At 37.9% G+C, this 19,765-nt stretch overlaps 2 protein-coding genes across 2 annotated transcripts in view; one reads left to right on the top strand and one right to left on the bottom strand.

Annotated features, from left to right (window-relative positions):
• The window catches only part of PARPBP (PARP1 binding protein), a 65,882-nt gene extending 56,003 nt beyond the window's left edge, over window positions 1–9,879 (bottom strand). Inside the window, exons 1-2 of the mRNA XM_047065852.1 lie at window positions 9,802–9,879; window positions 5,537–5,692 (exon numbers count right to left, since the gene is read on the bottom strand). Coding sequence (XP_046921808.1) covers window positions 5,537–5,692; window positions 9,802–9,879 — 234 coding nt within the window. The remainder of the gene's footprint in view (window positions 1–5,536; window positions 5,693–9,801) is intronic.
• A 67-nt stretch (window positions 9,880–9,946) lies between these two features.
• NUP37 (nucleoporin 37) overlaps window positions 9,947–19,765 on the top strand; it is a 42,032-nt gene continuing 32,213 nt past the window's right edge. Inside the window, exons 1-2 of the mRNA XM_047066758.1 lie at window positions 9,947–10,015; window positions 11,317–11,537. Coding sequence (XP_046922714.1) covers window positions 11,382–11,537 — 156 coding nt within the window. The 5' untranslated portion in view covers window positions 9,947–10,015; window positions 11,317–11,381. The remainder of the gene's footprint in view (window positions 10,016–11,316; window positions 11,538–19,765) is intronic.

Raw genomic sequence — 19,765 nt, 5'->3', positions numbered from 1 at the left:
AGTCAGTTAAGCATCCGACCTCAGCTCAGGTAATGATCTGGCAGTTCACGAGTTTGAGACCTGTGTCTGGCTCTGTTGCCGACAGCTCTGAGCCTGGAGCCTGCCTTCGGATTCTATGTGTCCCTCTCTCTCTGCCCCTTCCCTGCTCACACTCTGCACGCACTCTCTCTCTCAAAAATAAATAAATATTAAAAAAAAAATGAAATCTTGCCATTTGCAATGACATGGATAGAGCTAGAGTGTATTAAGTCAATCAGAGAAAGACAAACACCATATGATTTCACTCATGTGGAATTTAAGAATCAAAACAAATAAACATATGGGAAGGGGCGGGGGGGGGGGACGAGAGACGGAAAGAAACCACAGTAGACTCTTAATGATGCAGAATAAACTGAGGGTTGATGGTGGGAGATGGGCTAGATGGGTGAGAGGTATTAAGGAGGGCACTTGTTGTGATGAGCACTGGGTGTTGTATGTAAGGGATGAATCACTGAATTCTACTCCTAAAACAAATATTGGACTGTACATTAACTAAAATTTAATTTAAAAAAAATGAAAATAAAAACCCAAAAGCTCAAAAACAATGAAAAAGTGCCAATACAGATGGGTAAGCAAATGATGGAGCCTATATTTCCCTGGTAACTACCATTCCCTGACACTAAAGAAGCTGGTTTTTATGAACGCTGAGCACAAGTTTTAGGAGACAAAGCTAAGCATAAGAAAGGTGGAAAGTTGCATCAGAGACCCTCCCTGCCCACCCTGCCAGATAAAGTCAAAGCCTCTAAACGTCAACACTCTTTATGGGGCAGGGCACCTGGGCGGCTTATTCAGCCAATCTTCAGACTCTTGATTTTGGCTCAGGTCATGATGTCTAGTCGTGACATGATAGAGTCATGAGAGATCGAGCCCTGCGTTTGGTTGGGCTCAGCGATGGGCACGGAGCTTGCTCAAGATTCTCTCTCCCTCTCCCTGATCCTGCACTCCTCACACATGCTCTTTCTCTTTCTCTCACTCTCTTTCTCAGAAACAAATAAATAAATATATAAATTAATACATAAATACATAAATGTTCTAAAGGTCAGCACTCTTACTATGTCCACTAGAAGAAAATCTGCCCAGCAAAAGGTGATAATGAAGATACTTGCCAGGGAAGAGATTTCTTTTTTTAAACGTTTATTTATTTTTAAGAAAGAGAAAGAGAAAGAGACAGAGAAGAGAGGGGGTTAAGGGGAGAGAAAGGGAGAATCCCAAGCAGGTTTCACGCTGTCAGCACAAAGCCCAGCGTGGGACTCAATCTCACAAACTGTGAGATCATGACCTGAGCCAAAACCAAGAGTTCGATGCCACCAAGGCACCCCCAGTGAAGTGATTTCTGAAGTAGCCTCAGTACTGTGCTTACCTCTCTGGATAATCTTCTTTTAGACTTTGTCTAATAATTAATTTCTGCTGAGAAAGGGGAGAACGGTCATCTACTTTGGCAGAAAATTGGCGGTTTATTCCCTGGAGAGCGTAAAACAGTCTCTGGACTGAAGGGTTCAATTGAAAACAAGAGTACCCAAATGGAAACAATAAGAATCACATGACCATTTATATTCTAAATGTTGATACTTCTTTCAAGCACCCAACACTTGGCAGCTCAACTTTACACTATTCGTGCAGGGGCAAAGAGGACTCTTTTCTGAGAAAACTGTTCTAAAAGGGATATCCTAAAGAGATAGGCATCAAATGTTCCCCAGCCAAATAGCCCAGTTAGGTCGGATTGACAAACTCTAATACTCCATGAAGAGTTTCCAGTAAGCATTTTAGTGCTCCACTTAAATGTAAGTGGATGGTCAAGGATCATCATGAAGAAAGTCTCTAGTAGGAAGAAAGGAAACTCTTCCCAAACAAGACTAATAAAACAAGGAACTTAGAGGAAATATTACACAAGAAGAAAACCTCAAAAAAAAAAAAATTTATCAATAGTCTTAAAAGAGAAATACTATATGCTTGCAGGAAGAACAGAACAATATTTCAAAAAGAGAGAAAAAAAAGAGCTCTTGGAAATTAAGAGGATGATAACAGAGGCTGACTCAGCTGGTAGAGCACGCGACTCTTGATCTCAGGGTTGTTTGAGCCCCACGTTGGGTGTAGAGAGTACTCAAAAATAAAATATTAAAAAAAAAAGAGGGTAACAGCAAACCCAATAATTATTAAACTAAAGAACCTATTAAATATTGAATATCTTATTGAATATTGGTTGGAAGGAAAGTAAAAGATGAATGGATAAACTGATAGATTCATATAGTGGAATACTATTCACTGCTAAAAAGAAATGAGCTATTAAGCCATGAAAAGACATGGAGGGACCATAAATGCATCTGAAAGAAAGTAAAAGAAGCCAATCTGAAAAGGCTATATATACTTCACAATTCCAAGTACATGACATTCTGAAAAAGGCAAATCTATGCTGACAATTAAAAGATCAGTGGTTGCCAGGGGTTGGGGAGAGAGAAGGATAAATAGGTGGAGCAGAGAGGAATTTTAGGGCAGGGAGACAATTCTGTACAATACTATAAAGGTGGATACATGCCTTATATATTTGTCAAACTCCACAGAATGTACAACACCAAGAGTGTCTAGGGATAAAAATTCAGGGTGTCTGCTACTTACCATCAAATGGTTCATATAGAATAATATGAATAATATGTATGTATGTGTGCAATATATATCTGTGTGTATTTATCTATTTCTATGATATACACGTACAAAAATATTAAAAGAATGATGCAAAGGTAGCAAAATATTAACTGGTGAATCTAAGTGAAGGGCATAAAGGAGTTCAGTGTACTATTCTTGTGACTTTTCTGAAAGTTTAACTTTTTTTTAAACACAAACTCCAAAAAGTACTACTTCCATTTTTTTCCCCAAATACCTAGATAGAGTTGATTTTTAACAATGACTATGATTAAAAATAAAAAAGCAGACAAATGGGTCATGTAACCACCACCACTTCAGCTACCCTGGTTCTTTTGCATTTTCACAAACTCTACCTACTGTCTCCTGCCCAAGACCTCTGCATATGCTGTTCCTTCATCCTCATCATCTTGCCCCAACTCTTTGCCTAGTTAACTGCTCTCCTTGCTTTACAGTTCAACTTGATCTCTCCAACCAGGTCAACTCCCTGGTCTCACAGCCTCATACACCTCTTCTCACAGCCATAGTTTTACATTTATTTGTATTTTTCTCTACTAAATGTCTACCTCACCCACTAGGTAATAAGCTAGGCAGGAGCAATGTCTGGTTTTGTTCATCATTTTAACCTCAACACTTATCACAATGCTTGGCACACAGAAGCTAAAAAATAAATAAATAGAAAAGAAAAGAAAAAAAATCGGGGGAAGGGAAAATGAAAGGTTAGAAATTAACAATTAACATTTATATAAACAGCTGTGTTGGCCTCTTTGCTGTTCCTTGAACATGCCAGGCACATTCCCACTTCAGAGCCCTTCCATTTTGCCTGGTAGTCCCTTCCCACAAAAATTTCCATGCCTAGTTCCTTCTTTTCCTTTTCGAATCTTTGCTTAAATGGCAACTTGCAGATGAGGCCTTCCTTGACCATCCTTTTTCAAATTGCAAGAAATCTTTTACCCCAAACTCAATACATTCCTTAAGCGCAAATCTGCGTTTTTTTCTCTACAGTACTTGACCTAAAATACTAAATATCTTATTTATTATCTCTGTCTCTCCCCACTAGAAGATTAATGTCATAAGAGCAATAGTTTCCTTCAGAATGTTTAAAGTTTCTTTATTTATTTTTGAGAGAGAGAGCATGCACACATGCAAATGGGGGAGGGGCAAGGGGGGAGAGGGAGGGGGAGAGAGGGAGAGAGGGGGAGAGGGGGGAGAGAGAGAGAGAGAGAGAGAGAGAGAGAGAGAGAGAGAGAATCTCAAGCAGGCTCCACACCACCAGCACAGAGCCCAATATGGGGCTCGATCTCACAAAATGTGAAATCATGACCTGAGCCGAAGTCAGATGCTTAACCAACTGAGCTACCCAGGTGCCCCACTCAGAATGTTTAGAATAAGGTCTAGTACAGGGGCGCCTGGGTGGCTCAGTCCGTTAAGCATCCGACTTCGGCTCAGGTCATGATCTCATGGTCCGTGAGTTCGAGCCCCACGTCGGGCTCTGTGCTGACAGCTCAGAGCCTGGAGCCTGTTTTGGATTCTGTGTCTCCCTCTTTCTCTCTCCTCCCCTGCTCATGCTCTGTCTCTCTCTTCTCAAAAATAAATAAACATTAAAAAAAAAATTTAGAAAAAGGTCTAACACATAGTAAAAACTCAAATATTTGTTAAAAGAATGACTATATCAGAATTTTGTCAAAATCTTTCTATGTTCAAAGTTTATCTTAATATATATGCAAAAATATACACACATGTTGTAAACACACAAAACTTCCAACTATCATGTATAACAAAGACTATCTCTTGTTTTAAGATTATACAATTCCTAATTTTTAGGTGTTAAAATATTCTTCCTTTTCCAAAATTATGGTTCCAAGTAACTAGTTTTTCTCAATGGTCTTATTTGCCATGTGACAAATGTTCAAATCTGTCAATGTATAATACTTCTTTGGAACTTTTATTGGTATATGAAATCTAAAAATCTGGAACCTACTGACATAACAGATTAAAATAACTCATCAGAATGTCATTTCACTCACTATCTTGCCCAACTATTCCACTCTTCATATTAGGAGACATTCTTCTTGTTATATTCAAACCATCAAGACTTTGATCCCTCTGGATGCTTCTTAACTGACTTTTCCCTTCCTTCATCCCTTCTTTAAAACCTTGCCATCCAAAGACTTCCCCTTCCTTTAAGTACATCACCTAAAATCTAAAATTTTTAAATCATTTTCTTACCACTCCAGCTTATATTCATCCTTCTCTCATCTGAACACCTTGAGGTACAGCTCATTCCAAACACTGGTTTGGTCCAAGCCAACTACATAAGAATCAGATTAAGAAAAGATTTTAAAAAGACAATTTCCAGAGTCTCAGTGCAGATTACAAGAATCAGAATTTCCAAGACTGGAAATTCCAAGATTTGTTTAAAAACCTTCCCAAGTGATTCTGATTCATAACATGGCTTAGAATAATCAATCTATAGCACTGAGTCTGAAGTTAGTCATAAAAGACTTCAATTATATTAAAATAAACATAATTTATGTATGCCTTCTAGAACTTTTTAAAGAAGTCATAAATAAAAACATTTTTAACCATACTAGTTGCATATTTATCTCAAGATCTCAAATTAAACATTGAATATGCATGTCCTACGTTAAATTATACATATGAAGGCCTTAATTTTGAAGCAAATCATTTCAAATCCAATTGTAATATTTTGATGTAGATATACAGAGGCATTTTTGAAAATACTATATTGATATTATCATAGGAGGACATATACTGCAAAGAAATTGATATAATTAAAATGAGCAGCTACCAAAATTCACTTTAAAAAAATAAGTAAACCCAAATATAGTCTACTAACCTGTTTGTTGTTGTCTGCCATGGAAAGCTGCAATGCCAAGAGCATGGAGTCTGCACCACATACAGTAGTTCTCTCAGAGTCACAAAGAATGTGCCAATTCCTTCTGAACTCTTTAATCATATCCAAGATAGACTTTTGATTAAGCACAGCCATTCTCTGAAAGTAGAACAAAATGCAATGTTAAAAAGCTTTATTTTAATTGGAAACTAATATTTAACATGTGTAAGAAAGCAGAGTTAGGGAAAAATAAGTAGTGAATGAAAGGTCATTTCATATTTACTAAGATTGCTTTTAATTAAATTTAGGAAAACAGAACAACACAATTTCTGCACAATCATATTTTCCTCTCCTTTAGTTTTCTTAAGCCAAATCTTTTGAAATAACAAAATCCAACCTTCAGTCTGAAAATTCATATAAAACAGATATGTAAATTCTATAAACTTAGTAATTATAGACACAGACATAGCTAAGTAAAGGAGTTTCAAAATATTTGTTATATTTGTTTTGAGATAGATGGTAATATGTGTGGTAAATTAAAAAAAGAAAAAGAAAAAGACCAATTTCCTCCCATCCCTACATTATCCCAAAATAACTGGTCTACTTTTTTACCCTTTTAAATATGGGTCAGTCTAGTGACTTGATTTACCAAGTGAATATGGCAAGAATGACGTCATGGGAGTTCCAAGCCTGGCTCGCAAAAGGCCCTTGTTGAAAAGACTTACTACTACAGGGGCGCCTGGGTGGCTTAGTCGGTTAAGCGTCCAACTTCGGCTCAGGTCATGATCTCATGATCTGTGAGTTCGGACCCAGCGTCAGGCTCTGTGCTGACAGCTCGGAGCTTGGAGCCTGTTTCGGATTCTGTGTCTCCCTCTCTCTCTGACCCTCCCCCGTTCATGCTCTGTCTCAAAAAAATAAATGCTAAAAAAAAAATTTTTTTTAATAATAAAAAAAAAAAAAGAGTTACTACAGCATGCCTGATATCTATCTTTTGAAAGTCCTGCCTACAAGGTTGGCCCTTGGCTGCACCTGGGAACTCAGAATTCAGGAGGGTTCCCAGTAAGAGTGACTCACTGTGGCTAAACTGTTTATACAAATAATATAGTTTATGCTGAACACAATGCTTTCTTTCTGAGTCTGGAATTTTAGAACACAGACAGAGGATACCTACATCAGTACCCTGGGCACTGCGTCTCTAAAGAGTTTTCCTGATAGACACTATTTCATATGGGTTGTCAAGACATTTTGCTGGAGGACTTAAGCATGTCCTATGTGACTCCACTAAGAACAGACTTCTGTAAGCTTATGCCTGATCACCCCAGGACTTTGCTTCCTGCACCATCTCCCCATGTAGCTTCGCTCTTTGTTGATTTTGTTTAGCATCTTGTTGCTGTAATAAATTAGAGGTATGGGCACAACTAGACGCTGAGTCCTCTGAGCCTTAGCAGACATCCAACCTGTTGGTGGTCTTAGGGGCCTCCTGATACAAGGCTTTGCAGCTTTAGTTCTTACTCTCTTTCTTACTCTAGACTGCCATATGAAAAAGTCCAAGCTCACCTGCTCAAGAGGCCATAGAAAAGAGAACCACTGCACTCCAGTTGACAACCAACACCAACTCAAAGACATGTGAGGCTATATTAGGCTTTCCAGCCCCCATCAACCTGCCAGAGGAACTGCAGCCACATTAGTGATCCCAGGCAAGACCAGCAGAACCACTTAGCTGAGTCCAGCCATTGCTGGTCCACAGAATCTTAAGCAAATAAAGTGGTTGCTGTTTTAAATCCACTAAGTTTTGGATGGTTTGTTACACAGCAATAGATAACCAATACAATATCTAATATTCAGCAGTTTCTTGGTGCCAGAAATTTTTCAAAAGCTTAATATTTATTACCTTATTCAATCTTTGCAAGAGTCCTATGAGGAAGGTCTATTATTATCTTCATTTTACCTTTGAAGAATGTGATGCCCCATGTCACTCAGCTAGCAAATGGCAAAACAGACTTAAACCCAAGATGCTTAACTCCATAAGTTGTGCTCTTAAATCACTGTATTACATAACTTCTCTTGACAGACAAAAGTCTTTCAAAACAACTGGATGTAGTTCCAATGTCTTATAAGCCCAAGTGTAAACAAGGAAGTAATTCCTTTCTCTGAGTTTACAGTTATGCCTGCTAAAAGTTGTTTTTTCCTACCTCCTCTTAAGTATGCTCATTTCTAACATATTCATATGCCATTATCTTATTTTGGGTATATTCTACTGTACATATCCCATTTATTAGCTTCCTGTTATCTTTTTCTTTCTTTATGTGGCATAAATAGAATTCCAGATATTTACTAGGTATTTTGGGTTTATATGATCAAGAAAATGGGTACATAACATTTACAGCAATAATTCATAGTCGCATCAGTGATGCAATTTAAAGATACAAATAAAAAACTTTACAATATCTACATCTATACAAATACTAGTAAGTTGCTAAAAGTTATATTTCTCTTCAAAATATCACCTTCATTTCTTTTTTTTAAAGGCTTATTTGAGAGAGAGGGAGAGAGAGCGAGCGCACATGCCAGAGAGGGGCAGAAAGAGAGGGGACAGAGGATCCAAAGCAGACTCTGCCCTGATGGCAGAGAGCCCAATGCAGGGCTCAAACTCACAAACCATGAGATCATGACCTGAGCTGAAGTCAGATGCTCAACTGAGTCACCCAGGTGCCCATCACCCTCACTTCTTAAAAGAAAAAAAAAAAAAAAAAACGAAAGTGAAAAAGTAAATTTTCAGTGATATGATCAGTTTACCTGACAAATCTTTAGCACTAAATAATTTAGGGTATTATTTAAAAGTAATATGAGTTCAGATTGCTAAGAATGAAAACTAGTCAAGAATTAACTTAATAGCTATGAGATCTATGCCATGTCACCACCCCTGCTTCAGCCTCCTTGTACTGAAAATGAAAATAATAGTTCCTATCTCACAGGATTTTGTGAAAAGTAAATGACATAAATACAAGTTTAGCTTTTAGCAGTGTCTGGCACATATAAAAGCCAACAGTCTCATCCAGGGGTCAGAACACTTTTTGGAAAGGACCAAAATAGTAAATATTTAAGGAGTGCAAGGCATATGGTCTAGATGTCACAACTATTCTACTTGATCTTACTGTACGAAAATAGCCACAGACAATACATAAACAAATGAGCATAGCTGTGCTTCAACAAAACTTTATGGAAATTAAAATTAAGTTTCACAAAATATTATTCTCTTGTTTTTGTTTCAACTATTCAAACATGTAAAATCTATTCTTAGCTCAGGAACTGACTGCAAAAAAACAAAAGCAAGTAGTGCCCTAGTTTGCCAACACTGGTGTAGTCTCAGCTTGTCAGCAGCTAGCTGTCTGTATAAGCCTAGGCAGTCAGTTTTACAACTGACTGCCTAGGTAAAGTATCATCACATAGAAAACAGGAATAATACCTTCCAGCCAGTTATGAGAAGTCAATGAGACAATGAATATGCAAGCACTCTGAATGTTAGGCTGCACTATACAAAAACAGTAGAAGGTGGCATCGATAATAAATACTTGTTTTAAAAAACTGGATTCCAAACTGCACTGTAGCAAAAATTATGAGACAGGAAATTATCACTGTAGAGACAGTGTGAGATGGTAAAAGAATTTTTGAGTCAGACATTCCAGGGCCCACATCAGGTTCCCCAATTTAAGAGATGTATGGTCTTCAGTATTTAAAATCTCTGATGAATATTAATTTCCTTAAATGTAAAACCAGTTAAGAGATCTCCTACCTCATAAAACTATGAGACACAAGTAAATAACCCACCTAGTGCCTGCACACTTATTAGGTGCTCAATTGAAAAAAAAAAAAAAATGGCAGTCGTTGGTGCTATTATCGTCAGAATGCTGATCCTAAATACTCCTTAGAAGAATGTAATAGGGAGAGGGCGAAGTCTCAGAATTGGAGCCTGCACACGTCTTGGGACTAGGACCTGGTTTCCTGCCAACCTAATGAACCTAAATAGGCCTCTACGGGGCTCAGTCTTCCAGTCTGCAGATGATCCCTCAGGACCTTTTAGCTCTATTCATCACTAGGTACCGTGAACTCCGTTCAACACCCCGGGATCCAACCAGGCTCGAGAGCAAAGCCACTGAAAAAATAATACCCTAGACGGTTACTTAGCTGTCACCGAAAACCCCTCCCCAGCCGCAGCCTGAGTCAAAAATTAAAGTACGACAGCAAGGTAAGGAAGACATGAGACTCACCTGGCTCAAAGTAGAGCCGCTAGGTGCAGACCGAACAGAAGCAAACTCCGGCCGAGCTGCAGTCTCCAAGTTGTCCATTTTAATTTTAAATCTCGCGGGAAGGCTCGGGAGCCAATCGCTGCTTCCGCCCTCTGACCCGGAAACAAACTCTGAGCGCGCCGCAGCAGCCCCCAGCGGAGACCAGATTCCTTCTGACCACTTCCCGACGCCCCTGGTGCGTATCACACGGGAACCCAGGGGGCCGCGCCGCTCTGCTCCTGGCCGCCCGCGCTCGCATCCTTTTCGTGCGAGTTCCTTCTCTCCCCGGGCCGTGCTCCACCCCTGTTCCTTCTGACCTGGGGCTTCGGGAGGTGGTAGCGGGGTCTCGCGGGACTTGCCTGCCTGGGGAGAGGTGTTGGGGTTCTTTGAGAGGACTTAAGTTTTCCTTCCGTCTTTTCCCCTCCAGTTTTAGAGGACAAGTCCAGCCCGCCTTGTACAGTAAAACCCTGAGAATGTAGTGAGATTGGGCACTAGTTTAACGAGCAATAGGGGACCAAGTCTCCTGACCTCGAATCTTTTCCACTTCTGACACCGCGCTGCCTCTGAGGGCATCCACCTGCTGGTCACCTTTAACTATTGCCCAGTCCCGGATCCCCTCCAGGGATTACTATTTTATAGGCTCTATAGGGTTACTATTTTATAGGCTCCCTGAGGTGGGATTCCTCTGATTCTCAATAAATACTTATCAGGTTCTTGATGTGTTTGTTACTGAGCCCAACTGTTCTCAGAACAACTCCTGCATCCAGTTAAGAGAAAAAAGACCTCTTTAGATCCCTAAATCTCTGGGAATGCTGCTTCGTCTGGGAATGCTGCTTCCACAGTGCACACCAGGCCATGACAGGCTGGTTGAAATTTTGTGCCTAGTTTTATGAATATTATCTTTATGTCACCCATTCCGGCACTCCTTCCTCCAGATCCTCTATTTTGGATCTGCTTATTTTATTGCTCTTTTCACACTGAATCATGACCATTACCGGATATTGTAATCTTCAAGGTGGAGGGCTGTGTTTTACTTCTCTAGCACTGGTGTCCAACATATAGTAAAGTATTTTAAATGCTGTCTCGCCTTAGGAGCTTGGCAGCTAACCTATTAAAGTCTCCATTTCTTTCTCTGTAAAATGGGAACTGTAAGTAGTACCTTCCTCTTAAGTTTGCAAATATAGGTGTCCTGATGTCAGTTAAATCCTCAACATGGAACTTACAAGCGGTGCTTCGTAAATGTTAAGTATCATTAATTTTTATGAATATATTTATTACAGTGGTTACATCTTCCAAGTACTTACTATATCTTTTAGGTCATCTAAACAGGATATTATGATACATTCTGCAGGTATCACTCATAAAGTATTTAAAGAAGTACTTGAAATTGTTTAGCTGTCTCTGGCATCTGAAACACCATGTCCTTATTTTATTTGCTGAAAGTGACTAACACTTTGATGGTTTCTGTCTTAACCGTGTCTGTGCTATCATCCACAGTTTCGTGACCTTGTCCAGTAGAAGGCTATTTTATTTTTACAACTGTTCAAGTATTGACATACAAGATGAAGCAAGATGCCACAAGAAATGCTGCCTACACTGTGGATTGTGAAGATTATGTGCATGTGGTAGAATTTAATCCCTTTGAGAGTGGGGATTCAGGAAACCTAATTGCATATGGTGGCAGTAATTATGTGGTCATTGGCACGTGTACATTTCAGGTTAGTGTACAAACTCAGTGAATGACAGTGCAGCTATTTCAGAGCTTAAAAATTTTTTTTGGTAAACTTTGGCTAAATTTGGAAAGCATATTGAGTTTGAATGTAAGAAAAAAAATGATATGAAGAACTACAGAGGAAGATATTCCAGTAATATATGCCTGAGACTTGTGGAAACATTAAGTAGTGAAAAAAAAAGGCTGTAAGGCTTCTCTTTTGCCTCATGTTTAGAAATGCAATATCCTAGTAATTGAAGGTTGTGATTAACTGAACATTTGGTATGTACAGGGAAACAAATGAATTCTAAGTAATTAATCTAGTTTTTCTACATTCCACTTTGACTTAGGAAACAAGCCTTAAAAATGGTCCTCCAGGAGATTTTACAGCTGTCAGGATATTCAGCTTTTCTATTCATATGCTCTCTTCTCATACATTTAAAGCATACATCCAGAGTGTACAAAGTATGAGACCATATTAATTGAACAGACAATTTAGCACAGTCATTAAGACAATGAGCTCTGGCACCAAAATACTTAGATTTTTACTCCTACCTGGCTTTACCTCTTAATAGCTGTATGACCTTGAGCAGGTATAGCTGTATGACCTTGAGCAGGTACTTAACCTCTCTTCTATAAAAATGATGAAAATAATACTTAATGGGGTGTTATGAGAATGTAGTGAGTTAGTACATGAGAAGTTCCTGGAAGGCATCTGGCACATTTAATGCATATATATGCACACACACACACACACACATATGTTTTAACTGTCATTGATTTGGTCAGCATTGCCCCCTAGCACAGGCCCATATTTAATCACCAAAGCAAGATTGTTTCTGATGAGCACACACCATGTTTTTTCACAGGAAAGAGTTCCACATGTGGAAGAGTCTAAACAATGAGAGTTCAACTCTCAGAAATCTTGGCTAATCCTTAATTTACCAGAATATTATTCATAGAACAGTATTTCTCAAGATTAATCAATGAGGTAATTTGACAGTGATCAGTTTTCAAAGATTTAAAGTAACTTTACCTCTCCCATACTGTTTATAAACATTATTTTCTCTTTTACTTGGGAAGCAGTTCAGTATCTTACAATGGTTTGGCATCATAAGTGCAGTTTAGCATTTTGCAATGCAATAAATATATAAAGTTATACAAAGTTAGACTGCATGAGTATTTATCCTAAGGAGAAAGTATGAATTAAAGGCTTCAGTTTTTTGGTGTCTGAGTAGAATACAGGAGGTCTTACGTTGTCCCACTGTGTCTCTTAAGGTTGGGATAGGAAGTGCTCGCTTTCACACTAAGTGACCCTCGGTCTGACTAGCTGGACTACTTGGTTAGGATCAAAAAAAGTCCACATTATTAAGAGAAATAACACACTCTTGAAAAAGACTGAGGGAAAAACCATCCTTCCAGTGTAGGCTACTAACCTATGAAAGAATAGAGCAACTCCTTACAGGTGAAACTTTTACTTCATTACTTTTAAAATTAATAGCTGTAAACATAGAATTGTGTTTAAAAAAATACTGAAAAAGTATACCTTAATCTCTTGTTTATGTCCAGCTAGGAAATGAGAAAGTCAAGAAGGGGGAAAAAAATTAAGAAAGGCAGAGGTGATGAGTGGCAGAGAGAAAATGAAAGCAAAAGACAAAACGAGAAGAGAACTAACAAAAACATTTGCATTGCTCTGTCATGTCTTGCACATTGTCCTTGTTCATCTTCAGACCTGTCAGATTGGCAATCTGGGTCTTACAGCCAAGTTACCTAAAGAAAGAATTGGATTTTATTAATTTGGCAAGTAATGAACACAAATATTCTGTGCCAAGTATCGGAGATACAATTAAACAACTGTCCCTGACCTCATAGAGTTTCCATTTTACTTCAAAGAAGTTCAGGGATTTGTAAATGACTGGTAAATAAAAAAACAAGATCTAGACCTTGGTTCTAAACCCCTGTTCTTTTCCCTCTGTGTTATTCAGACAGGTTGCAGCCATATTTCAAATAGTTCTGCAAGAGAATTGAATCCCAATAATCTGTGTTTGAGGATTCAGAATAAATTATTGCTTCCCTTTAAAGTTTTTTTTATCTAATTAAACACTATTAAACATTGTATTTTCTCATGTTAGAATCTTCAAGTTTCATAGCATCCAATTTCTGCCTCCCTCTTGTCTGAGACAACATGAAGTAAAGGTAAATTGAATTAAAAGCTTTCCACTTTCCTGTTGGAAAGGCAATCCTCATTCTAAGACTCTTAGGAAACAGTGCACTAGGTTTAAATTTCAACAAAGCATTTTTCAGAATCTTATGGTGTTCTTTTGAATATGGAAATTTGAGCTGAATGATGGTACTGTTAATTGATGTCATGTATTTGTCAAGTATTAAGTGCAAATCAGGTGCTGGGAACCGGTAACACATGTTAACAAAGCAAGGACTCTGACCTCAAGATGTTTAAACGTAAAACAGTGCAGTAAGAAAACTGCTCTAAAAAGTCCTATGTGCAAAGGGTGGAGGAAACATGAAAGTTTCTAGTCTATTCAAAGGGTCACCAGTAATGCATCGGGGCCCTTACTGGGATTTGAATGAAAACATTTGATTTAAGCAAGCTCATTGAATTTATATAGAACAGGAAGCTGACAAGGATACCTAATGCTTTGATGATAAACTGCATTTAACAAGTATTTATTAAGCACCTATTGTTTGCCAGACACTGTACTTAGAATTGAGCTATTCTTTAATAGATCGGATTAATGGACCAAGTTGAACAAGCTAAAAATTAATAAAGTCTTGAAATGATAGACTGCTAAAGCTAGAAGAGACAATTGTGACTTATAGTTTTTAGTCACCTGGATGTTCACCATGAGTCAGTGCAATGATTAACTGCCAAATTCAATGCTGTTCTGTAGAAATACAATGTGAGCCACAGGTATATAAATTTAAGTGTTATAGCAAACACATTAAAAGTAAAAACCAGGTGAAATTAATTTTAATGTTTTTTTTTAACCCATTGTATCCAAAATATTTCATGTGTGACCAATATGAGAAATTAATGAGGGGCTCCTGGGTGGCTCAGTCAGCTAAGCATCTGGTTTTAGCTCAGGGCATGATCTCGCAGTTTGTGAGTTCAAGCCCTTCATCAGGCTCTGTGCTGACAGCTCAGAACCTGGAGCCTGCTTCACACTCTGTGTCTCCCTCTCTGCCCTCCCTGGCTCACGCTCTGCCTCTCTCTCTCAAAAGTAAACATTAAAAAAAATTTTTTTAATTTATGAGATATCTTGTATTGGTGTGGATTTTGCACTTTATAAAATATACACAGTTTTGAACTCGCTGTATTTCAGGTGCTTAATCACCCCATGTGACTGGTGGCTACCATGCTGGACAGTATAGCTCTATATTCTCCTGTATAAATTCACAGGTTGTTTAATGTTTACTTCAGTTCTCAGCAGTGTATATTATGATGCAAAGCAGATGATGTATTCAAAGACAGATTTCAGAATGCTATTAAAATGTTTGAAACCATCATGTGAAAGAGGGATTAGACTCAGAATGGTAGATGTATTTTGTGTTACTTGTCAATTCTGAGTTGAGTTGTGGCTTAATAGCGCTTTAAGACCGATGCTGAATCTGCTCTTTGAGTGCATTCACCTAAGGAGAGATCAGCTGTGGCCAGACACTTGCCATCACTGAAGTAGACTTAATCCATATGGTTCCAGAAGGCAGGAGCACTGAATAGAATTTACATGGGAACAGAATTAGGTTTAACGTTAAAGAGAACTCTTCTAATCAGAACTACCCCTGAGTTGAATAAGCTCCCCCCAAGAAGTAGCTAATTTCCTGTCACCGAATGTGCAGAGAAGGGTTGTACAGACTCTCTTCAGATGTTCTATAAATTCAAGTGTGAGATGAAAGAAGTGGACTAGGTAAACTTTTACAGTCTCATCTGACTAAAATTCTGTGTTTGGCCTTAAATGGGTGTGGTGGGAAGGCCTACCAATTTCAAACCCTTAGAATAGCCCTTTCAATCAACCTGGCTTTGTCCCAACCTCAAATACGCCAGAGCCTTATATAATGATTTGTACTGTAGCAAGTTTTCCAAAGTGTCTTAATTTCCTTCCTATACAATACTGCCTACACCCCAAACTAAACCTAAAATAACATTCGTCTCTGCCTATACCACACACACACCCTAGCCTTTTAGTTGGCTCCATGGCAGACATTGCTGCCAGGAAAAAAGGTTTCACTGGTAATACATAAAGCTCAGGGTATACAGTCCCTGGGTTTCTTTATCTCCACCGGCCACCCAATAACTCCATATATACTATGGGTAACAATTTATAGAACCCAATTGTCAACACTGTTGTTACAGTCGCAAAGTAAAGTGTGTTTTGATGGTGAAACTTCATTTTTAGAAGATGGATTTGTCCAGTGTGGAAAAATAGATGTAACCCAAACTATGAAGTCAGCTATGATTAGGCTCTTAACCTTATTTTAAAATTGCTTAGTGGTTGCTGCCTTGGCATATCTGGCTGTTAGCTATACAGTTATACACACAGATTATGAAGTAATAAAAGTTGACAGTGTTTTTCTTTCCTTGATAAGTACATTTCTATCTCCTTTTTTTCATTTATGGAAAAACTTTTTGTTGTTAACTCTAAGTTCATGTGAAATTTAAAGTTATTTTCAAGGGGCATCTGAATTATTTAGAGAAAACCCTGTGTAATGTATCTGTGAAATGGCTTTGCTAAGGATCCCAAAGGCTATCCTGGAAAAAACCTACACATCCAATAGGATTCACTTTAAGTACACACTCTAAAACTTTGCATTTATTTATTTTTTTATGTTTATTTATTTTTGAGACAGAGAGCATGAATGGGGGAGGGTCAGAGAGAGGGAGACACAGAATCTGAAGCAGGCTCCAGGCTCTGAGCTGTCAGCACAGAGCCTGATGCGGGGCTTGAACTCATGGACTGTGAGATCATGACCTGGGCCGAAGTCGGATGCTTAACTGACTGAGCCACCCAGGCATCCCTGAAACTTTGCATTTAGATTCAGGATGAATGGAGTTCTTAGAACAGGCCTTTAGGTAATATTCCTATCTACGTCGACATATGTATTCATTAAATAACAAGTTTCACCTGCTCTGGATTTTTTTTTCCTTGATGATGTTAGAATTTTATAAAATTATAAAAGAATTATAAAGGATAACTTACAAAAGGTAACTACAGCCACTTAATACAGAGGATTCCTTGGGCAAATTTGTCATGAAAAATTTTGCTGAAGTCTCTAGACCAGTTAGGGTATTGATTTAAATAACAAGACAAGGATTTACTTATTTTTAAATTACAATATTTTAAGCCTATAAAAAGTATTTTAAAATATGTATTATCTATAAAAAGTATAAAGAATAATAAAATAGGGGCACCTGGATGACTCAGTCACTTGAGCATCCAGCACTTGATTTCAGCTCAGGTCATGATCTCATGGTGAGGCTGGGCCCCGCATAGGGGCTATCAGTGCAAAGCCTGCATGGGATTCTCTCTCTCTCTCTCTATCTGCCCCTCACCCCTTCTCAAAATAAACAAATATTTTAAAAAAGAAGAAGAAAATATGTTCCTGTATACCCACAACCTGGCTTAAGCAATGGAGCATTAGCAATTCCCTCGAAGCCCTCTGGGTGTTCTCCCCTTACGGCCTTTCCTTCTCACCCCCAAGAGTCTGAAATTTTATGTTGGGGATTCTTTGTTTTTCTTTATAGAATTACCATATATGTAGGTGTTACAAATCAGTATATTGTATTTCATGTTTTAACCTTTGTTTTAATGAAATTATTCTGTATTCTGTTCTTCTACAGTATGTTGCTCTTACCATTGTGTTTGTTAGATTCCTCCATGTCAAAGTTCATTTATTTCCATTGTTATATGATACACAAATATACCATGATTAATCTATTCTCCTGTTGGCTATTTGGGTTACTTTTTGTTTTTTACTCTTGAAAACCTTGCCAATACGCATATTCTTATGTCTTCTGCTTGTGTTTTGTTACCTCCTTTCATTGTTTTCTTCCCTGTTAATTTGGAGGTTGTACATGCTGTTTCTTTTAATGGTTACCAAAGACACTTTAACATACACACTTAATTAGACAAAGTCAAAATTAATATCTTTAACTTCTTCATGAACAAAATAAGGATCTTTGACTCTTTGAACTATTACCACACCCTCCAGACTTATATTACTGTCATATTTTAGTTCTGTCATTTTTCTTTTCACTTTAACACACGAATTTAAGTGTTTTATGTGGCTAATATTTGTTTAGATCAACCCACCTGCTTGCCTTTGATTTTTTTACTCACTTTTTCTTACATCTCAGGCCTTCCTTCTGGGATCATTTTTCTTCACCTGAAAGCACATTCTTTACTATAAGAAAAACTTTACTACTAAATTTTTACTGCTAAGTTATTTACTACTAAATAATTTCTAATATTTTACATTTTTCCAGCCACTTCATGTGTCTGTTGCAAATTACTCATAGTTATTTACAACTCCTTAAAAATCTAAAAATGATTTTCATCTCATGGGCCTTACAAAAACAAGCCAGAGGTCAGATTTTGCACAACCTTCGTTGCCACCATCTGCTTTAGATCTTTGAGAGTTTATTGATGCTAAGTCTCGGTTTTTGTTTTTCTGAAAATATCTTTAGTACAGCTTCATTCTTGAAGTGTTTAGTTCTAGAGTTTTTTTTCAGTCATCATTTTGGAGCTCTTATTCTACTATCTTCATGCATTTGTTGTTTCTGCTGAGAAGTCCATGGTTGTCCTTTTCTAGGAAATCTCTTGTGTAGGGAACCTGTCTTTTCTTCTGGCTGCTGTTGCTGACACCTCCCCCTACCCACCCCCCCACCCCCCCACACACACACACCTGGCCTTCTCCCTCCCCACCACTCTCTCCCTCAATGTGTATATACATATACACACAAATATATATCATGAGAGTTTGTGTGTATATTCTGAAGCTTCACTATGTTGTATCTGCCTGCAGATTTTTTATTTAAGCCAACTGGGATGTATTTTTCTTTCTAAATGTGCATATTGGTGCCTGTCATCAAGTATGGAGAGGATCCTTTGTCATTATCTCTTCGAATATTGCCTCTTCCCTCATTCCCTCTATTCACTCCTCTATAGCCCCAATTAGATACGTGGTAGACCTTTTCATTGAATCCCTTCTCTCTTGTTGTCTTCACTTTGCTCCATTCTGAGTAATTTTTTTCAAATCTGTCTTCCAGCTGCTCTAAGCATTGATTTTTTTTTCCATTATGGTATTTTCATCTAAATTTTTTGTTTGGTTCTTTTTAAAATCTGCCTAATCATTTTTGGTAATCTCTTGTTGCTTACTCATACTTGTGTTTGTGATACTTTTTTTCCACGTATATGAGTGCATGCATGTAAGATCATATTTGATTGAACTATATCTGTGGGAACTTTTTGAGACCTGGGTAGAGGTAGTTCATCCAAAGAGAATTTGCTTTTGTCTGTCAAGTGCTTGGGGCCACTACCAACATATGGCCATTTTAAAATGTTATTTTCTGAAGCACATAGTTAGTGTGAATTCAGGCCCCAAACTTATGTGAGGACCAGTTTATGGTTGAGATTTTCTTCTAAGTGGCATTTCTCTTTCTTAGCCTTCACCCATGGTAGACATTTTGCATAGTAGTTTCGGTTTTTTGGTTTTATTCCTACTTCCCCTTTAGAAGTCCTGGATCTATGCAGAAGTTTCTAATCATCCCTCTTTGTGCAGGCACTAAGCTTTGTCTTTTTGCCTCGCAAACAAGCAGTTAGTTATTGGATGTGGGCAGAAGTACTTAAGATAGCTGCATGCCTAAGTGCTCAGTTGCTTCCCTGGACTTGGATTTTTGCATTATTTTTATAATGGGAAAGCTTTTCAGGTGAACATCCATATTGCCAGACCTAGATGACTTGGCTTTTCAAAATTCATTTTTTCTTCCTCCTCTTCCCATGAAGATAAACAGAAATCATTTTACTAGTACTGAGCAGGTAAATAAGCTGACTTTAATTAAACATCTAACCTAGAATCCAAAAGACTAACCAGATTGTATCAACATATTCACTATTCATAGACTGTAATAGTATTAGATGAACAATTTGTAACATCTTATACATGTATAGTGCCATATATAATACTATGTGAAAATTATTGATATTCATTGTAATGACTGAG

Source organism: Lynx rufus, unplaced genomic scaffold, assembly GCF_022079265.1.
Source record: "Lynx rufus isolate CCGP_SWC_20201006 ecotype Redwood Valley unplaced genomic scaffold, mLynRuf1.p SCAF_7, whole genome shotgun sequence".
In the NCBI taxonomy this organism is placed as follows: domain Eukaryota; kingdom Metazoa; phylum Chordata; class Mammalia; order Carnivora; family Felidae; genus Lynx; species Lynx rufus.
Note: the sequence above shows the minus strand (reverse complement) of the source record. Positions and strands in the feature narration are given on the sequence as shown.